This window comes from Kogia breviceps, chromosome 1 (assembly GCF_026419965.1).
Source record: "Kogia breviceps isolate mKogBre1 chromosome 1, mKogBre1 haplotype 1, whole genome shotgun sequence".
NCBI classification, from domain to species: domain Eukaryota; kingdom Metazoa; phylum Chordata; class Mammalia; order Artiodactyla; family Physeteridae; genus Kogia; species Kogia breviceps.
Window position 1 is genome coordinate 82,949,496 of NC_081310.1, and position 17,870 is coordinate 82,967,365.

A 17,870-nucleotide genomic window follows, 5' to 3' on the forward strand; every position below is an offset into this window, starting at 1 on the left:
TGCATTTCATCATCCAGGAATATTATTCAGACTTTTCCTAATGTCCTTTAATAAAATTTTACAGTTTTCTTCATGTAAGTCTTACATCTTTCTTGTTATGTTATTTTTAGGTATTTTATAGCTCTTAATACTATTGTGAATGAAATCTTTTCCATTTCAACTTCTAACTGGTTATTGCTAGAATAAGAGAAAGCAATTGACTTCAGTGTGTTTATATTGTACTCAAATAACTTTACTAAATTACCTTTATCTCAAAGCATTTAGTTTATTAGACTTTTAAATTAAGTTATTTATTTATTTTTTGGCTGCGTTGGGTCTTTGTTGCACACGGGCTTTCTCTAGTTGTGTCGAGCAGGAGCTACTCTTCATTGTGGTGTGTGGGCTTCTCATTGCGGTGGCTTCTCTTGTTGCAGAGCACAGGCTCTAGGCGTGCGGGCTTCAGTAGTTGTGGCACATGGGCTCAGTGGTTGTGGCTCGCAGCTCTAGAGCACAGGCTCAGCAGTTGTGGTGCACAGGTTTAGTTGCTCCGCGGCATGTGGGATCTTCCCAGACCAAGGCTCAAACCCGTGTCCCCTGCACTGGCAGGTGGATTCTTAACCACTGTGCCACCAGGGAAGTCCCTATTGGACTTTCTTAATATACAATCACATTATCTTCAAGGAATGATTATTTTACCTTTCTTTACTCAATATTTACACTAGTATTTAGTTTCCTTCTCTTACTGCATTATTGCAAGTGTTCTTAATCTATGGGTCAATGGATAAAATCCACTGGTAAACTTGGATGAAAAACAATTTTCCTTCTTTACTTTCATTAATCTCTAGCTGAAATTTAGCATTTCCTCAATCATGAAAGTACAGTAAAACACAGTAGTTTTAGCAGTATCTGTGATTTTGTCATCAATAAAATCAGATATCACATGACAGTTACTATGGATATCTAGAATTACTGTTACATTCAATACTACTTTGAGAATATGGCAATTATTAGACTTGTCACTACATCTTATTTATTGTGTTAATGAAGAAGAAACATTAATTTTTGTATTACAGATTTGTAATTTTTTATATTTTGATAACAATATTTTTAATAGAATTGATTTTTCAAAATACTATGTAGTGTTATTTACACTCTGAACAACATTCTATGGGTTCAACAGGGAGAGCAAGCTGCACGCCAGGGTGATCTGGGGGACTAGGGACCTGCCCCACCAGCTCACCAGAGTATCCTCCCATGTGCAAGTCTTTCTGCCCCTCACCAGCGTCTCCAACTTGGCCCAGACCAGAGGAGGTTTTTATTTACGAGTGGATGCAACACAAAAAGTGTGATAAGAACTTTTGAAGCCTCGAAGCAAAAGTGTTACTCCTTGGCTTTACAGTGAGTGCATGGATAATCAGTGATAATAATAACTAATTTTTTTCTAAGACCTCACTGTGTGCCAGGCACTGTGCTGCGCAACTTCTGTGCCTCTCATTTATTCCCACAATGACCCAATGAGGTTGAAGAAGGGTTCAACAGATGTCACCAGTCATAGGGGTCCACGTGATACAAAAGGTTAAGAATCTCTTTATTTATTCTTTTTTTTTTTTTGGCCATGCCATGTAGCTTGTGGGATCTTAGTTCCCTGACCTGGGATTGAATCCAGGCCCACAGCAGTGACAGCAAAGCACCAAGTCTTAACCACTGGACCGCCCAGGAATTCCCATATTCTGATTTAATAGTCTTTTTTTTTTTTAAATCAGGAATGGATTTTTAAAAATCAGAAACAAATATTTTTATAAAGCATTTATTGATACAATCATTTTTCCCCCTTTAGTTTGTTAACGACACAAAGTATATAGGTTTTCTCAGGGTGACCGATCCTTGAGTTCCTGGAATAAATCTTGCTCAATAAATTGTAGTGGAATGAAGAGTGTAAAAATGCATGTCCACAGAGACTCAGAATGTGACCTTACTTGGAAATAGGGTCTCTGAAGATATGAAGAGGGAGAGCATATTGAACTAGGATGGGCTCTAAATCCAATGACTGCTGTTTTTATAAAAGTAATGAGACAGACATTTGGATACAGAGACTGGAGTGATGTATCTACAAGCTAGAAAAGAGGGAATCTAACCAGCCAATATCTTCATTTTGGACGTTGAGTCTCCAGAGCTGCAAGAGAATAAATTTCTGTTGTTTTAGCCCTCTAGTTTGCGGTAATTTGTCACTACAGGCCTGAGGACCTAATATAATAATGATGTATGATTCTTTTAACATACTCTGGATTTAACTTACTAAGATTAGCTCCTTTTAAATGGAAGAGGAGGGGCTTCCCTGGTGGCGCAGTGGTTGAGAGTCCGCCTGCCGATGCAGGGGACGCGGGTTCATGCCCCGGTCCGCGAAGATCCCACATGCCGTGGAATGGCTGGGCGTGTGAGCCATGGCCGCTGAGCCTGCGCGTCCGGAGCCTGTGCTCCGCAAAGGGAGAGGCCACAGCAGTGAGAGGCCCGCGTACCGCAAAAAAAAAAAAAAATAATAAAAATAAATAAATAAATAAATGGAAGAGGAACTTAGTGTGATGTTAAGTGTAGCACACTAAGTATTATTAGTGCACTGAACTCAAGCACCTTCTATTAAAATCATAACTTGACAGAAATTACAGAAAAATAGTAAATATTTTAGTCAGTCAACATAGTCTCCCAAATTTATAGAAAAGCTATTTCTCGGGACTTCCCTCATGGTCCAGTGGTTAAGACTACGCACCCCTAACGCAGGGGGACCAGGTTTGATCCCTGGTCAGGGAACTAGATCCCCCATGCTGCACCTAAAGATCCCGCATGCTGAAAAAAAGATCCTGCACGCAGCAATGAAGATCCCGCGTGCTGCAACTAAGACCCAGCACAGCCAAATAAATAAATAAATAAATTTTTAAAAAGCTACTTCTAAATGTGACTTCCTTTCCTGAAATAGGAGAAATAATATAAAACTGAGTCATTGAAAACATGAATGAGGAAAACAGAAATGACGAAGCATTCAAAGTGGAATAGATAATAAAATGTTCAAAAAGAAATGTTAGTAATAATTCATCATATTCCTACCTTGTATAAAATATGAACCACTCTGGATGTGTTTTTTTTCATAAACCTATTTATTTACTCATTTTTATTTTTGGCTGCATTGTGTCTTTGCTGCTACACACGGGCCCTCTCCAGTTGTGGGGAGCGTGGACCACTCTTCGCTGTGGTGCACAGGCCTCTCATTGCTATGGCCTCTCCCACTGCGGAGCACCGGCTCTAGGTGCAAGGGCTCAGTAGTTGTGGCTCTCGGGCTCTAGAGCACAGGCTCAGCGGTCGTGGCACCCAGGTCCAGCTGCTTTGCAGTATGTGGGATCCTCCCAGGCCAGGGATCGAACCCATGTCCCCTGCACCAGCAGGCAGACTCCCAACCACTGTGCCACCAAGGGAAGTCTTGGATGTGTTTTTTAATATTTTACTTATTATTCCTAAAACCTACCTCCAAATTATATTTATAATAAACTGCATCTAAACTCAAAATACAAAACCTCTTTTATGCATGTCTTCTGTTACATGCCCAAGCATTATAACTGCCTTTAATACTGGATAAAGAGAGTACTCAAATACTAACCATTAAAATGTTGATGCATCACAAAGCTACGGTAATCAAAATAGTGTGACACTGGCATAAAGACAGACACACAGACCAACAGAATAGACTACAGAGTCCAGAAATAAACCCTCACATATACGGTCAAACGATTTTCAACAAGGGTGTCACAACCGTTCAATGGGGAAAGGATAATCTTTTCAACAAATGGTGCTGGGAAAACTGGATACCCGCATGTTAAAAAAAATGAAGTTGGGGCTTCCGTGGTGGCGCAGTGGTTGAGAATTCGCCTGCCGATGCAGGAGACACGGGTTCATGCCCTGGTCCGGGAAGATCCCACATACCGCGGAGCGGCTGGGCCCGCGAGCCATGGCCGCTGAGCCTGCGCGTCCGGAGCCTGTGCTCCGCAACGGGAGAGGCCACAACAGTGAAAGGCCCGCGTACCATTAAAAAAAAAAAAAAAATTAAGTTGTATCCTTCCTTACATTACCTCATATACAAAAATTAACTCAAAGTGGATGAAAGACCTAAATGTAAGAGTGAAAACTATGCAACTCATAGAAGAAAACAGGGAAAAAGCTTCATGACACTGGATGTGGCAATTTCTTGGATATATCAAAAGCACAAGCAACAAAAGTAAAAAATAGATAAATTGGACTTCATCGAAATTAGAAATTTTGTGCATCAAAGAACACTGTATCAACAGAGTAAAAAGGCAACCCACAGAATGGGAGAAAACAGTTGTGAACCATATATGTGATGAGATTAAAATCCAGAATACATAAAGAACTCCTATAACTAAACAACAGCAAAAAAAGACAACTTAATTAAAAAATGGACAAAGGACTTGAACTTGTTTCTCCAAAGAAAATATACAAATGGCCAATAAGGACATGAAAAGATGCCTAACATCACTAATCATTAGAGAAATGCAAATCAAAACTACACTGAGATATCACCTCACACCTATTAGGATGGCCACCATGAAAAAGAAAAAAAAATAATATGTGTTAACAAGGATGTGAGGGAATTGAAACTCTTGTACACTTTTGGTAGGAATGTAAAAGCTGCAGCCACTATTGAGAACAGTATGGAAATTCCTCAAAAACTTAAAACTAGAATGAATATATAATCCAGCAATTCCACTTCTGGGCATATACTAAAAAGAACTGAAATTTGAAAGCAGGGTCTTGAAGAGACACTTGTACAACACCCATGTTCAAAGCAGCATTAGTCACAATAGCCAAGAGGAAGAAGCAACCGAGTGTTGATCAAGATGAATGGATTTTTAAATATGTAGCATATACATCCAATGGAATACTATTCAGCCTTTAAAAAGAAGGAAATTCTGCAAAATGCTACAACATGGATGAAACTTGAAAATATTATGCTAAGTGAAAGAATCCAGTCACAAAAAGACAAATACTACAGGATTCCACTTATATAAGGTACCTAGAATAGTCAGATTCATAGAGTGTAGAATGGTGGGGTGGGCTGGAGGGACTGGGGAACAGGAAGTAATTGTTTAATAGGTACAGAGTTTTAATTTTGCAAGATAAAAAAGTTCTGGAGGTGGATTGTGGTGACGGCTGCATAACAATGTGACTATACTAATGCCACTGACCTGTACACTTAAAAATAGTTAAAAAGAATATGAAAAAGAATGTACATATATAGGTATAACAGTCATTTTGCTGTACATCAGTAATTAACACAACATTGTAATTCAGCTATACTTCAATTAAAAATAAATTTTAGGGGCTTCCCTGGTGGCGCAGTGGATAGGAGTCTGCCTGACAATGCAGGAGACATGGGTTCGTTCCCTGGTCTGGGAGGATCCCACATGCTGCAGAGCAGCTAAGCCCGTGCGCCACAACTACTGAGCCCATGTGCCTAGAGCCTGGGCTCCACAACAGGAGAGGCCACTGTGATGGATGGCCCGTGCACCACAACAAAGAGTGGCCCCTGCTTGCCTCAACTACAGAAAGCCCATGTGCAGCAAAGAAGACCCAACACAGCCAAAAATAAATAAATAAAATAAAAATTGTTTTTAAATTGTTAATAAATAAATTTTCAGTTAAAAAGGCAAATTTTATGTGTATTTTGCCACAATAAAAAAATTGCAATATATAAAAAAATTTTTGAGGTGGACCTGTATCACTGAAATGGAAAGTTATTCACCATATATGATTATGGAAAAATAAGCTACAGAAAATTATATATAATATAATCCTTTATAAAGTTTATATGCTTAACAAAAGCCTGGAAGAATTCATTTCTATTTAGTGCATGCCTATTATATGCCAGGCATTGTTGCAGGCCCTAGAGATAGAACAATAAATAAAAGAGACAAAAATCCTAACTTATTTTACATGTTAGTGGAAGACAAAGATAAATTGAGAAATGAATAAAACACAAAATGGGTTGATAATATGAAACTGACATTTTGTAAGTAAAAAATGGATAGTCATTTCATTTGGTTTGATCTAACAATATGTTATATAGTGATAAATGTGGAGAAAAATAAACTAGGGGAGTCAACTCAGAAATACATAAAGGTTCAAGCAATTTTAGATACTGAGGGAAGACCTCACTGAAAAGGTTAACATTTAGGGAAAGGTCAGAAGGAGGTAAAGGAACAAACCATGCAGGTATCTGGGAAAAATGCATTCCAGGCAGAGTGCAAAGACCCAGAGGTGAGAGCATGCCTAAGTTCTAGAAATGGTATGGATGACATCATGGCTAGAATGGAGTGAGCAAATGTTACACAATAAACTATTAACAGTGGTTATCTATGGGATGGCATTTAGAGACTCCTATATTTGATTTTCTACATATCTATTTCGTTTTCTCCTTTACATTAAACATATATTACTTTTACGGTCAGAAAATGAGTGATCTCAATTTTTTAAAAAGAAAATTTAGGTGCATGTGTCTATGTGTGTGGCATGCGTTGAAAATCTGAGAGAACGCAGCTCAAACTCTAAAGTGAGATAAATCTAGATTCCAATCCTAGGGTTACCACTTACTACATATGACTTTGGGCAAATTATTTAATCTCTCAGGGTTTATCTGTAAAATGTAGCTAATAACAGTACCTACCTTTGGGGAAGATTAAATTAGATACTGAATGTGAATAGTGCCTGACACATTGTAAAGTACGCCTTAAATAGTAGCTTTGTAAAAATATATCGAACACCAATTTGTTAACCGGTTTTGCCATTACTAATTTTTACATTACAAAAGTAATATATTAAAATATGGATATACAGAAAATCAGATGTAGACATCTCTAAAAATACTCAAACAATACAGAAGCAAACAGTCAAAAGTAAAATCCTCCACACATATACCCCAACTTTCCCCATGGGAAACTGCTGTTAACATTTTGATATGAATCCTTGCAGACCTTTTTCTATATACCATATATTACAGGGTTTTAGCAATTTTTACATAACAAAGGAGAGGGACCATATTATATTTATTCTGAAACTTTTTTTTCCAATTAACAATGTATCTTGGAAGGTATATCATGTCAATAATTACTGTTAGCTCATTCTTTTTAAGTTATACAATATTTCATAGTACAAACGTACACATTTATGACATTCAAACTATCATTATCATAAATAATGTTTCAATGAATATCCTTGTATATCTTTAAGCAAAGATGCCAGTATTACCTACAACTAAAAAATTTCTAAAAATGACTCGCTGGATCTAAAGGAGCATATTTAAAACTGCCCATTACCCTCCAAGGTCATACAATTAAGAACCTCACCAATGGTATCAAATTATCCATACCTCCAACAGTACTGGACCTTAGCAATCTTCAAATTTTTACTAATTTTCCAGATATAAAATGATTATCATTGTTGGTTTGATGTCGATTTCTCTATCATTAGTAAAACTGAGTTTACTTTATATGTTATTACTATTAACTTTTTCTAGTTAAATTTTAAATAGCTAATATATGTAACTTTCCTAAGAAAAAACAAAATTTTCCCATAAAAAATAAATTCCATACTTTCAATAATAGGTTTTTATGGGATCTAAAGGTTAGAGAAATTTAGAGGAAAAAAAAGATAATTGAGATGGTTTAACTTAAGGTTTGACACAGTCCCTAGCACAGAGAAGGTACTCAACAGGAAGGAAAAACTAAAGGAAATAAAGCTACCAGCCAGCCAGATAGCCAGCCAGGAAGTTTCAGAAAAGTAGGTCAAGCTGGACCTAAGAAAAACTAATGAAGAGGAAAAAGGCATTCCACATAGACAAAAGAACATGAGCAAATCATAAAGGGAGGTATGAACACAGCTGTGAGGAGATGTAGGGAAACAAGCCTATAAAGAGCATAGAGTCTGTATTCAGGAGAAAATATAAGATGCCAAATGCTACCCAACTGTAAGAAGGCCTTGAATGCCAAGATGAAATCTTAAATCTGATTTAATAAGCAACTGAAAGACAAAATATATTAAGTCAGAGTGACAAGAAGAAAATGTAAATGAAAAGATTAATTTGACAGATTTAAAATTTGAATAGAAGCAGGGAAACTAGATTAATCAAAAATGAGGCAGGGGATGTAGAAGGCAGGGCAAATGAAAGCTAAAATAAAAAGGATTCGTTTGATACCTGTTTAAGCAGCAGGTGGATTCCCAGATCCTCTCCCTGTCCCTTCCAGCAGGGAAAATGCCCTCCACCACCCAGTCAAAAAACTGATTTATTCTCTGGAGAGTGTAAACCAGAGGTCCTCTGGACTGGGGAACACCAGGCAAATTTGAAAGTGAGGTTACAATACTGAAAACAGGGAAACTAACAGCAATGTATGCAAAATGGACGTATCCTGTTGTACTGCTTCTTTCCTGTATTCCACGTTTCCTCTTTCTTGGTTTACTCTCACATTGGTAAAGCTCATCCTCTAGTAAGTTCCTGAGAAAGAGTATAAGGGAGACCTTGGGTATGTTAAAATATCTTTCTTCCACTTCACTAACTGATAGTTTGCCTAGGTATGGAATTCTAAGTTGGAGATTACTTTCCCTCAGAATTTTGAAGGCACTGCTCCATTGTCATCTATCTTCCAGTGTGACTACTGAGAAGCAAAAGTAATCTGATTTCTTCTTATTATTATTTTTTAAATGTTGGGAGTAGGAGTTTATTAATTTATTTATTTTTGCTGTGTTGGGTCTTCATTTCTGTGCGAGGGCATTCTCTAGTTGTGGCAAGCGGGGGCCACTCTTCATCGCGGTGCGCGGGCCTCTCACTATCGCGGCCTCTCTTGTTGCGGAGCACAGGCTCCAGACACACAGGCTCAGCAATTGTGGCTCATGGGCCTAGCTGCTCCACGGCACGTGGGATCCTCCCAGACCAGGGCTCGAACCCGTGTCCCCTGCAATAGCAGGCAGATTCTCAATCACTGTGCCACCAGGGAAGCCCCCTTCTTTTTTTTTTTTTTTGCCGTATGTGGGCCTCTCACTGTCGTGGCCTCTCTCGTTGCGGAGCACAGGCTGCAGACGCGCAGGCTCAGCAGCCATGGCTCACGGGCCTAGCCACTCTGCGGCATGTGGGATCTTCCCAGACTGGGGCACGAACCCGTGTCCCCTGCATCAGCAGGCGGACTATCAACCACTGCACCACCAGGGAGCCCCCCCTTCTTATTTTTAACTGACCAATTTTCTTCTCTCTGGAGCTTATAGGATACTCTTTGTATCTGATGCTGAAATTTCATAATAATGTGCCTTGAGTGGGTGAGCTTTTCATTCATTGTTCTGGCTCCTTCAATTTGAAAACTCTTGCCTTTTACTTCTGGGATATTTTATTTCATCAAAAGTTAAAAGTTTGGTTAAAAGAAATAAAAATGGGGCTTCCCTGGTGGCGCAGTGGTTAAGAATCCGTCTACTGATGCAGGGGACACGGGTGTCTGCCCCGGTCCGGGAAGATCCCACATGCCACGGAGCAGCTGGGCCCATGAGCCATGGCCGCTGAGCCTGCGCGTCCGGAGCCTGTGCTCCCCAACGGGAGAGGCCACAGCAGTGAGAGGCCCGCTTACCGCAAAAAAAAAAAAAAAAAAAGAAAAAAAAAAGAAATAAAAATGGATGTCACTGGGGAGAAGGAGCTGAGAGAAGGGGGTAGAGGACTGCTGTTTTTATAACAAATCATGTAAAACTAAGTCATTAAATATATGCATGGGTAATTTTTATTTAAATAATTTTTAACATATATATGCTTAAATAAATCTATTTTAAGAGTCACAGATGTAGAAAACAAACTTATGGTTACCAAGGGGGAAAGGGGGAGAGGGATAATTTGGGAGATTGGGATTGACATATACACACTACTATATATAAAACAGATAACTAATTAAGAACCTACTGTACAGCACAGGGAACTATACTCAATACTCTGTAATGACTTACAAGGGAAAAGAATCTAAAAAAGAGTAGATATACATATATGTATAACTGATACACTTTGCTGTACAGCAGAAACTAACCCAGCATTGTAAATCAACTATAATCCAATAAAAATCAATTTTAAAAAATTAATAAATACATCTATTTTGGGTATATATTTTATATGGTTAAAATGTTTTATATGTTTTAATATCCTTATATGTTTAAATATGCTTTTTTTAATGCAAAAAAAAAAACAAGATGTGATAACAAGTCAGATAAATACATAAAAGAATCCAAACACATCTAATTGCTTAGCCTGGGGAACTAGAGAAACTGCAAGTCACAAAAGATACAGAAAAGTTAGGAAGGTCAGCAGATCTGAAGGGAATACTGGTGACCATATATATATATATATATATATATATATATATATATAAAACATGTTACAGTTATTCAAATAGAGTTTTTGTTAAACAGATGAAAATACAGGATAACAAGCTTATGTGAGAAGACAGGAAAGAAATTTTAGAGTCTTCAATATATAAAAGATAAATGAGGGGGCTTCCCTGGTGGCGAAGTGGTTGAGAATCTGCCTGCCAATGCAGGGGACACGGGTTCGAGCCCTGGTCTGGGAAGAGCCCACATGCCACGGAACAACTAAGCCCGTGAGCCACAACTACTGAGCCTGCGCGTCTGGAGCCTGTGCTCCACAACAAGAGAGGCCGGGACAGTGAGAGGCCCGCGCACCGCGATGAAGAGTGGCCCCCGCTCGCCACAACTAAAGAAAGCCCTCACACAGAAACGAAGACCCAACACAGCCAAAAATAAATAAATAAATAAATAATTTTAATTTAAAAAAAAAAAAGATAAATGAAGGGAAGGAGATATAGTAGTTACCAAATAAATGTTTAATTGAGGCAGGTAGGTGGGCAAATAGAAATGAAGGAAGTTGATTGGCTTACTAATTAATTAATCAATTAAGAGTTCCAGTCCCAGGAGTGAGACTAGAAAAGGAGAAGCATAATGAACAAGAAAAAGAAAATGAGCAGGCCTAAGGAACAAAGAAGGAAGAGTCAGTGAGAAAGAACAAGCAATGCAGTGTCTCTGAAGCCAAATTGAAGAAGTTCATCAAAAAGGGACAATTATGGGGTATGAACAACGAGGAGAAGGATTCCAGTAAGAGTTAAGGATTCCAGTAAAAGTTATTTAAAGAGCTGAAAAACAACTATGAAGAAAGAATACAAGAAGTTATAGAAAAGATTTTAGGAACTGCAACACTCTTCCAGCAACTTTTTCAGCACCTTGCATTCACTTCTCCATCCAAGCAACTGTGCCATCCCGGCTGTCCGATGCAGTATTTCACCTTCTTCATCTACTAAAAAAGACAATACCCCACCCTCCTCCTCCTCAAAAAGTATCCATTGTGCCACATTTCTGTAGGAAGTGACTTTAAGTCACAATGGAGAAAGTCTTATAACTTAGTAATTAACAATACTGTGTAAAGACCACAATAAATGTTGGTGAGGATGTGGAAAAACAGGAACCCTCAGACACTTAGTGGAAATGTAAAACGGCGTAGCCACTGTGCAAAACAGTATGGAGGTTTCCCAGAAAAGACTAAAAATAAAACTACCATATGACCTAGCAATCCCACTCAGGGGAATTTATCCAAAAAAAAAAAAAAAAAAAAAAAAAAGAAAGAAAACACTAATTCGAAAAGATACTTGTACTCCAATGTTCATAGCAGCATTATTTACAATTGCCAAGATATAGAAGAAACCTAAGTGTCCATCAACAGACAAATGGATAAAGAAGATGTAGTACATACATACAATGGAATACTACTCAGCCATAAAAAAGAATGAAATTTGCAAAAACATGGGTGGACTTGGAGGGTATTATGTTAAGTGAAATAAGTCAAACAGAGAAAGACAAACAGTGTATGATATCACTTATATGTGGAATCTAAAAAATAAAACATACTCCTGAATGTAACAAACAAGAAACAGACTCACAGATCTAGAAAGCAAACTAGTGATTACTAGTAGGGAGAGGGAAGAGGGGAGGGACAAGATAAGGGTAGGTGATTAAGAGCTACAAACTACTATATATAAAATAAATAAGCTACAAGGATCTATAGTACAACAAAGGGCATACAGCCAATATTTAATAATAACTATAAATGGAATATAACCTTTAAAATTTTGAGTCACTATGCTGTACACCTGAAACATATAATACTGTACATCAACTATATTTTAATTTAAAAAAAGAAAAAAAACTGCTATTAAAAAAATTTGACTGTGTAGATGGACTGCCAGAAATCAAAATGTCTCTACACACACCCCCAAAAAACTGTCTCTACCCCCTACTAGCTATGTGACTTCAGACAAACTAATTATTCACTCTGTGCCTTAGTTTCCTCATCTGAAAACAAGAATATTAATATATAACTCATAGGAGTCTTGTAAAGATTAAATGAGGGGACTTCCCTGATGGTCCAACGACTAAGAATCTGCCTTCCAGGCTTCCCTGGTAGCGCAGTGGTTGAGAGTCAGTCTGCTGATGCAGGGGACACGGGTTCGTGCCCCCGTCCGGGAAGATCCCACATGCCGCAGAGCGGCTGGGCCCGTGAGCCATGGCCACTGAGTCTGTGCGTCCGGAGCCTGTGCTCTGCAATGGGAGAGGCCACAACAGTGAGAGGCCCACGTATCGCAAAAAAAAAAAAAAGAATCTGCCTTCCAATGCAGGGGACCCAGGTTCGACCTAAGATCCCACATGCTGCAGGGCAACTAAGTCCGTACACTGCAAATACTGAGCCTCCGCACCACAACTAGAGAGTCCACATGCCACAACTATTGAGCCCGTGTGCTCTGGAGTCTGTGCACCACAACTAAGACCAGACGCAGCTAAAATTTTAAAAATAAATAATTTTTTTAAAGAAAAAGATTAAATGAGATAAATATATGAATATTAAGTGAGGTAATATATTTAGAACAATATCTTGCATATAATTATTGTTAGCTATTATAAATTAATGCATGATGTTAATGGCTTAATTAGTGTTATCCTTTCAAAGGTATTTTCATATTAACAGTGTGTAAAGATATGAACCTCCAATGTCAAGTTTTACAACATTCATTTATTCAACAAACATTTACTGAACTGTAGTCCTACATACTAGGCACCCCTGAGAGCAGCAGGGTGCTGTGGTGAACAAGGGAGGTAAAGGTTCTACTCTCATGGAACTTAAATTCTAATTAAGTTGTTAAAGTCATAAACGTAGTTTGTCTACTCAACTACAGAGAAAATGTGAAGGGACAAATACAAAACGAAGAAATGATGAAAAGAGATGCATATTTAGAGAATTTATTTGGAAACTAAGAGATGGTTTCTAACATACAGAAGAGGCAACAAAACAGGAAAGTGTAGCCTGGCATATAGTAAGAACTTAATAGATGTTTAATAAATGTGCCAGTTCCTCTCTCTAGGTTTGTTTTCTTACATGTAAAATGATAGGAGTTATCTTGAATCCAACTCCAACATTTGTTGATGTCTACTTATTGAAATCATCACGGCATATTAGGCAGCATTCTTAAAAACAGATGGCTGTACAGGCAGGGCCTATTATTGGGTGTGGATGATGGGACCAAAGAGACTCCACTGAGCTCAGGCCTTGCATTTCACAAGAACTTTAAATGTATTACTTTACTGTTACATCTAAATAAGATCAGCTATACAACCACAGAGACACTGGATAGCACTGATAGAAATGTCACCCTTGCACCTCTATACAGGACTATACTGCCAGGGAATTAACATTTAAAATAAATATTGTACATAGCCTGAAGGGCAGGGGGAGATGGTTCCAAAGACAGTTTCTACAATTAAGGATTCAAATTTTACTAGTTTTGAAATTAAATATGTCCCAAATGTCACAACTTAAGTAAAATCAAGGAAAAAGTGTTTAGTTTCCTTGAGTGTTGCAATTTAGTTTTTGAAGATCAACCACCACTTGGTACTGTGGAAATCCCTATTGTTACTGCCCTAGAAGAAAGTCATCCATAGCAGACAACCACAAAAGACTTTCACAAAACATCCATGAAACAACATATTCTCATCTGTTAGTGGATTGTTTGAGTAGAGGAGTAGGGCTGGAATGCAAAAAACTAAAGTGAGAGACCACTATTTCAAAACAACAAGAAAACTAGAGTTCCAAGAATGCAGAAGTATCTACTTCTTAATTTCTAAAAAAACAGAAAAGATTCAGTTTGGTGCCACAATTCGAACAGCATAAAAAGTATAAGGATTAAGGTTCTTTTTCAAAAATGTTAATTGTATTTCAATTGCTGAATTAGTAAACTATATTTAAACACTTTTGAAATAGGTTTCTGCAATAGAATATAATTTTTAAAGTATCTTGGCATCGTAATTTTATACTGCATAAATTCCTATTTTCCCGTATTTGAAAAAGGTTAAGGTAATGGGTAGAATTCTGCTAATTGATACTTTAAAAACTATCATTTATGGAGGTAAAATTTATGTGAAAAAAAAAAGTTTTCCTAAGTGTCAGCCTTACAAACCCAAACAAGTGTTCCTTCCTTTGCCTTCTACCCATTCTCTACCCACAATAAATGGTACCTAATACCACAAAAAGAGGTCCCTGGGAAAGAGAACACCAGAATCAAGGGAGGATAAAACTGCACTAAAAATTCATTCACATCTCTGGTTTGAATACTGAATTATAAATCAAATAACTAATCTGTTCCCAAACAGTGCCTTAGCCGATGCATTACAAATCACACATGCAATTTTTTAAATGTTTCTCAAAATTTTTAGTATTCCATAGACAAGAAAGATATAGCCTAAGACTTCATGGACCACCTACCCACTCACTTCTACTTGCCACTGGTAAGTAGAATTAGTGAAAAATAATAGAATATGAAGAATTATCAATTACGCAGAAAAAAAGCCACCACCACATTAGAACTATTACTTCAACATAACTCTTAGATTGTGGAGTATAAACCATGTCTTACTCTTCTTTTGATCCAGCACCATGTTAAGACATAGAGAAAAATGCAAAGGAACCAGGTCCCCTGCAAGACCCTGTTGGGACACCAACAGTCTCTAAATCAAACTCTAAATACAACTAAAATCATCATCAAGTATTGTTATTAACACTAAGGATTAACTTAAATGAAGCTTAGATGAGTTAAATAATTATTACCAAAATTATTTGCAGACATATGTGAGGACAGAACAAACAAGAACCATAGGGAAACTTAACTAGCAAAATGACAAAGTAGAAAAAACTCTAAGAAATCAGTCTGATGTCCCTAGTCCCTAAAATGACTCTAAGGAGAAAAGGTTTGACCATGCAACAAAGAATTCTGAACTGAAAACCATTTACTTTCTTTTCACTGAGCACAGTTCATTTCCACCCTGTGTCCCTACATTTATGGTCCTCATTTCCCAAAATGGAACAGGCTACCAAAACTCCACAATGCAGCTATGATCTCTTCCTTTTGATACAAAGGGGCAAAACGAGAATTGAAGGGAGAAAATGCACTTTCTAATTTAATTATCATGTGTTGAACTTGGAATCAATAACTTGGAAGAGACGGGAGAATTATCCAACATCAAAAAAGAACCCTAAAAATTGCAGAAGCAGGCTGCCAAAGGGCAATAAACAAAGTAACTGTTTCATCATAAGCAAGGATTCTGCACAAATGAATGTATTTTCTGCTTACAGATTTAAGTTGATATTGATCAGCTAATGAAAATGTGGTCAAGAGATTGTCATTCTGGTTACCGTTGTTTAAAAAACAAAACAAAATAAAGCAACCCCACCCACACTGCTGGGAAAAAAAGCTTCTGACATATGCACTAAACTTGTTTACCCAGGCCACCTCTTAATAAGAGAAATGCTTTGCAACTTGACTAGGGTTATATAAGTATTTTGCAATGTGTTATCAGTTTAAAATCTTGTTTATTTATTTCCTAGTTAACAGGTTATTTTACTTCAAGGTCAGGTCTGCCATAATAATAGCATCTTTCCGATTTTATTCCATCACTCAGCACTTCCTACAATGCAATTTTAGCCATTAACTTTACCTCCTTTTCCTCTTAAAAAATTTAAAAGATTTAAAAATACGATATTGACATATGACAAATTAACTTCTTTAAATAGGTCTGTTCCCAGAAACATGGTAGGAAAGACAGTAAATTTCAGTGATTCAATTGTAATAGCAAAACTTGAATACTGTAAAATATTACTGCCTTTCAGAAACACGAAAAAAATCCAATTTGTTTTAACAAGAGAACAGCAGTGAATCCTTCCCACTACCATATTTTCAAGTTATTCACCCCCACCTCTCGCTTCTTTTTTAAGGCTATCAAAGATAGGGATTTCTGGGAAATAGCCAAGGTCAGCAAAGTAAACTAGGATCCCTTAAATGAAATACTTCCTAAGGAGAAATAACTGTAATGTACTAGAAAGAGGACTGGGACTAGGAATTTGAAGACCTGATCTGTCTAGACCTACTGCTGCACTACACCCCATTCCATCTTTTAGACATGACTGACTAGATTTTTAACGTTCAAGCTCCCACTTTAGAAGAGTTCATTGAGAAATAACATGAACTGAACTTTTCTTAAAGAATGGGAACTGCCTTGACCCACCTAACAAGATTTAAATCTGGGTCCTGGATGCTTGCTGTTGGCAAGATCTATCCTGTAACTCAAACGTTACACAAACCTCTGCCTTCAGCAGCTAAAGACACTAGAGGCACCTCTTAATACATAAACGCAAGTTTCAAAGGACAGCCCTCGGGTAGGGAGGGAGGAGGTACAGCTTTTTTTTTTAATGGAAACTGAGTATGAATTCAAAGATTTTTAAAATTTAAAATCTAAACGTTTGGAAGTAACACCTCAGCTAAATAGCAACGTGGCAACTACTTTTAAAGTAAAACGAGACACACTGCCCACAGTTATTCGGCATCAAGCAGGTCCACAGTGGGCAGAAGGCTGAAAGAGAACCACATCGCACACCAGAAAGCCGCCACAAGAGTGGAGGCGGGCCAGCCCCGCACGGACAGCTGCTCGAACAGAACTCGGGGCAAGGAATCCCCAACTCCCACCCGCCTGCTCCCTCCCTCCACCTCGGGTCTCCCCTGTTCCCCAGGGGCGGGCCCCTCCCCCAGGTCACTCCCCTCCCCCAGGTCACTCCCCTCCCCCACCGCCCCGTAGCCACCCCCGCGCGTCCCAGCGCCCTCAGCCCCAACTACGGCCCCTCAGCGCTGGGTCTACCCAGTTGCCAACCCCTTCAGCCCCTCCTCCTTGAGAGGCACCCCAGTCCTCCTTCTCCTCACCGGGGTTAGCAGTAGTCGCCGCCATAGCTGTAAATGCCACCGCCGCCGCACCCCCCACAGTGGGAGGAGCCACCGCCAAGGACCCGGGGGGAGGGGGAGGGGAGAGCCACTCCCCAGACGCGGCGCCGTACTGCCGCCAACGCTACCGCGGAATCCAAGATGGCGGCTGCAGCAACCGCCCCCCGCCCCACCGTCTCCAGCCCCTACGACGGAGGCGTAGGGGCGGGGTCAGCCCCAAGGCCAGCCTCCTCGGAAAAACTGACCAATGGAATCGCAAATCAATCAGAAGCAGGGCTGGCCACGGAGCCTCCAGCCAGTACAGTGGAGGAGGGAGGACGAGGAAGAAGTCCAGCTGTCTCTGTAATTCCGCCTCTTCTACCTTAGAGGTCAGCGATCGAGTGACGTCAGTGAAAAATAATTTTACTAAAAAGCTTCGCTGGGTGGTGGATTCGCCTGTTTGGCCACTCTGCAGATGATTTGTTTTGTAAATCTTCTTTAGGTGCC

The 17,870-nt window shown here is 38.9% G+C and overlaps 1 protein-coding gene across 4 annotated transcripts in view; it reads right to left on the reverse strand.

The window, feature by feature from the left end:
* Positions 1–17,567, reverse strand: part of ARNT (aryl hydrocarbon receptor nuclear translocator) — a 61,887-nt gene extending 44,320 nt beyond the window's left edge. The window contains exon 1 of one of the 4 annotated variants that reach the window (XM_059080027.2): positions 17,367–17,567. In XM_059080027.2, the coding sequence (XP_058936010.1) occupies positions 17,367–17,391 (25 nt within the window). In that variant the 5' untranslated portion in view covers positions 17,392–17,567. The remainder of the gene's footprint in view (positions 1–17,366) is intronic. The other 3 variants (XM_059080037.2, XM_059080046.2, XM_067035928.1) reach the window with 3 other exon arrangements.
* Positions 17,568–17,870: the final 303 nt, after the last annotated feature.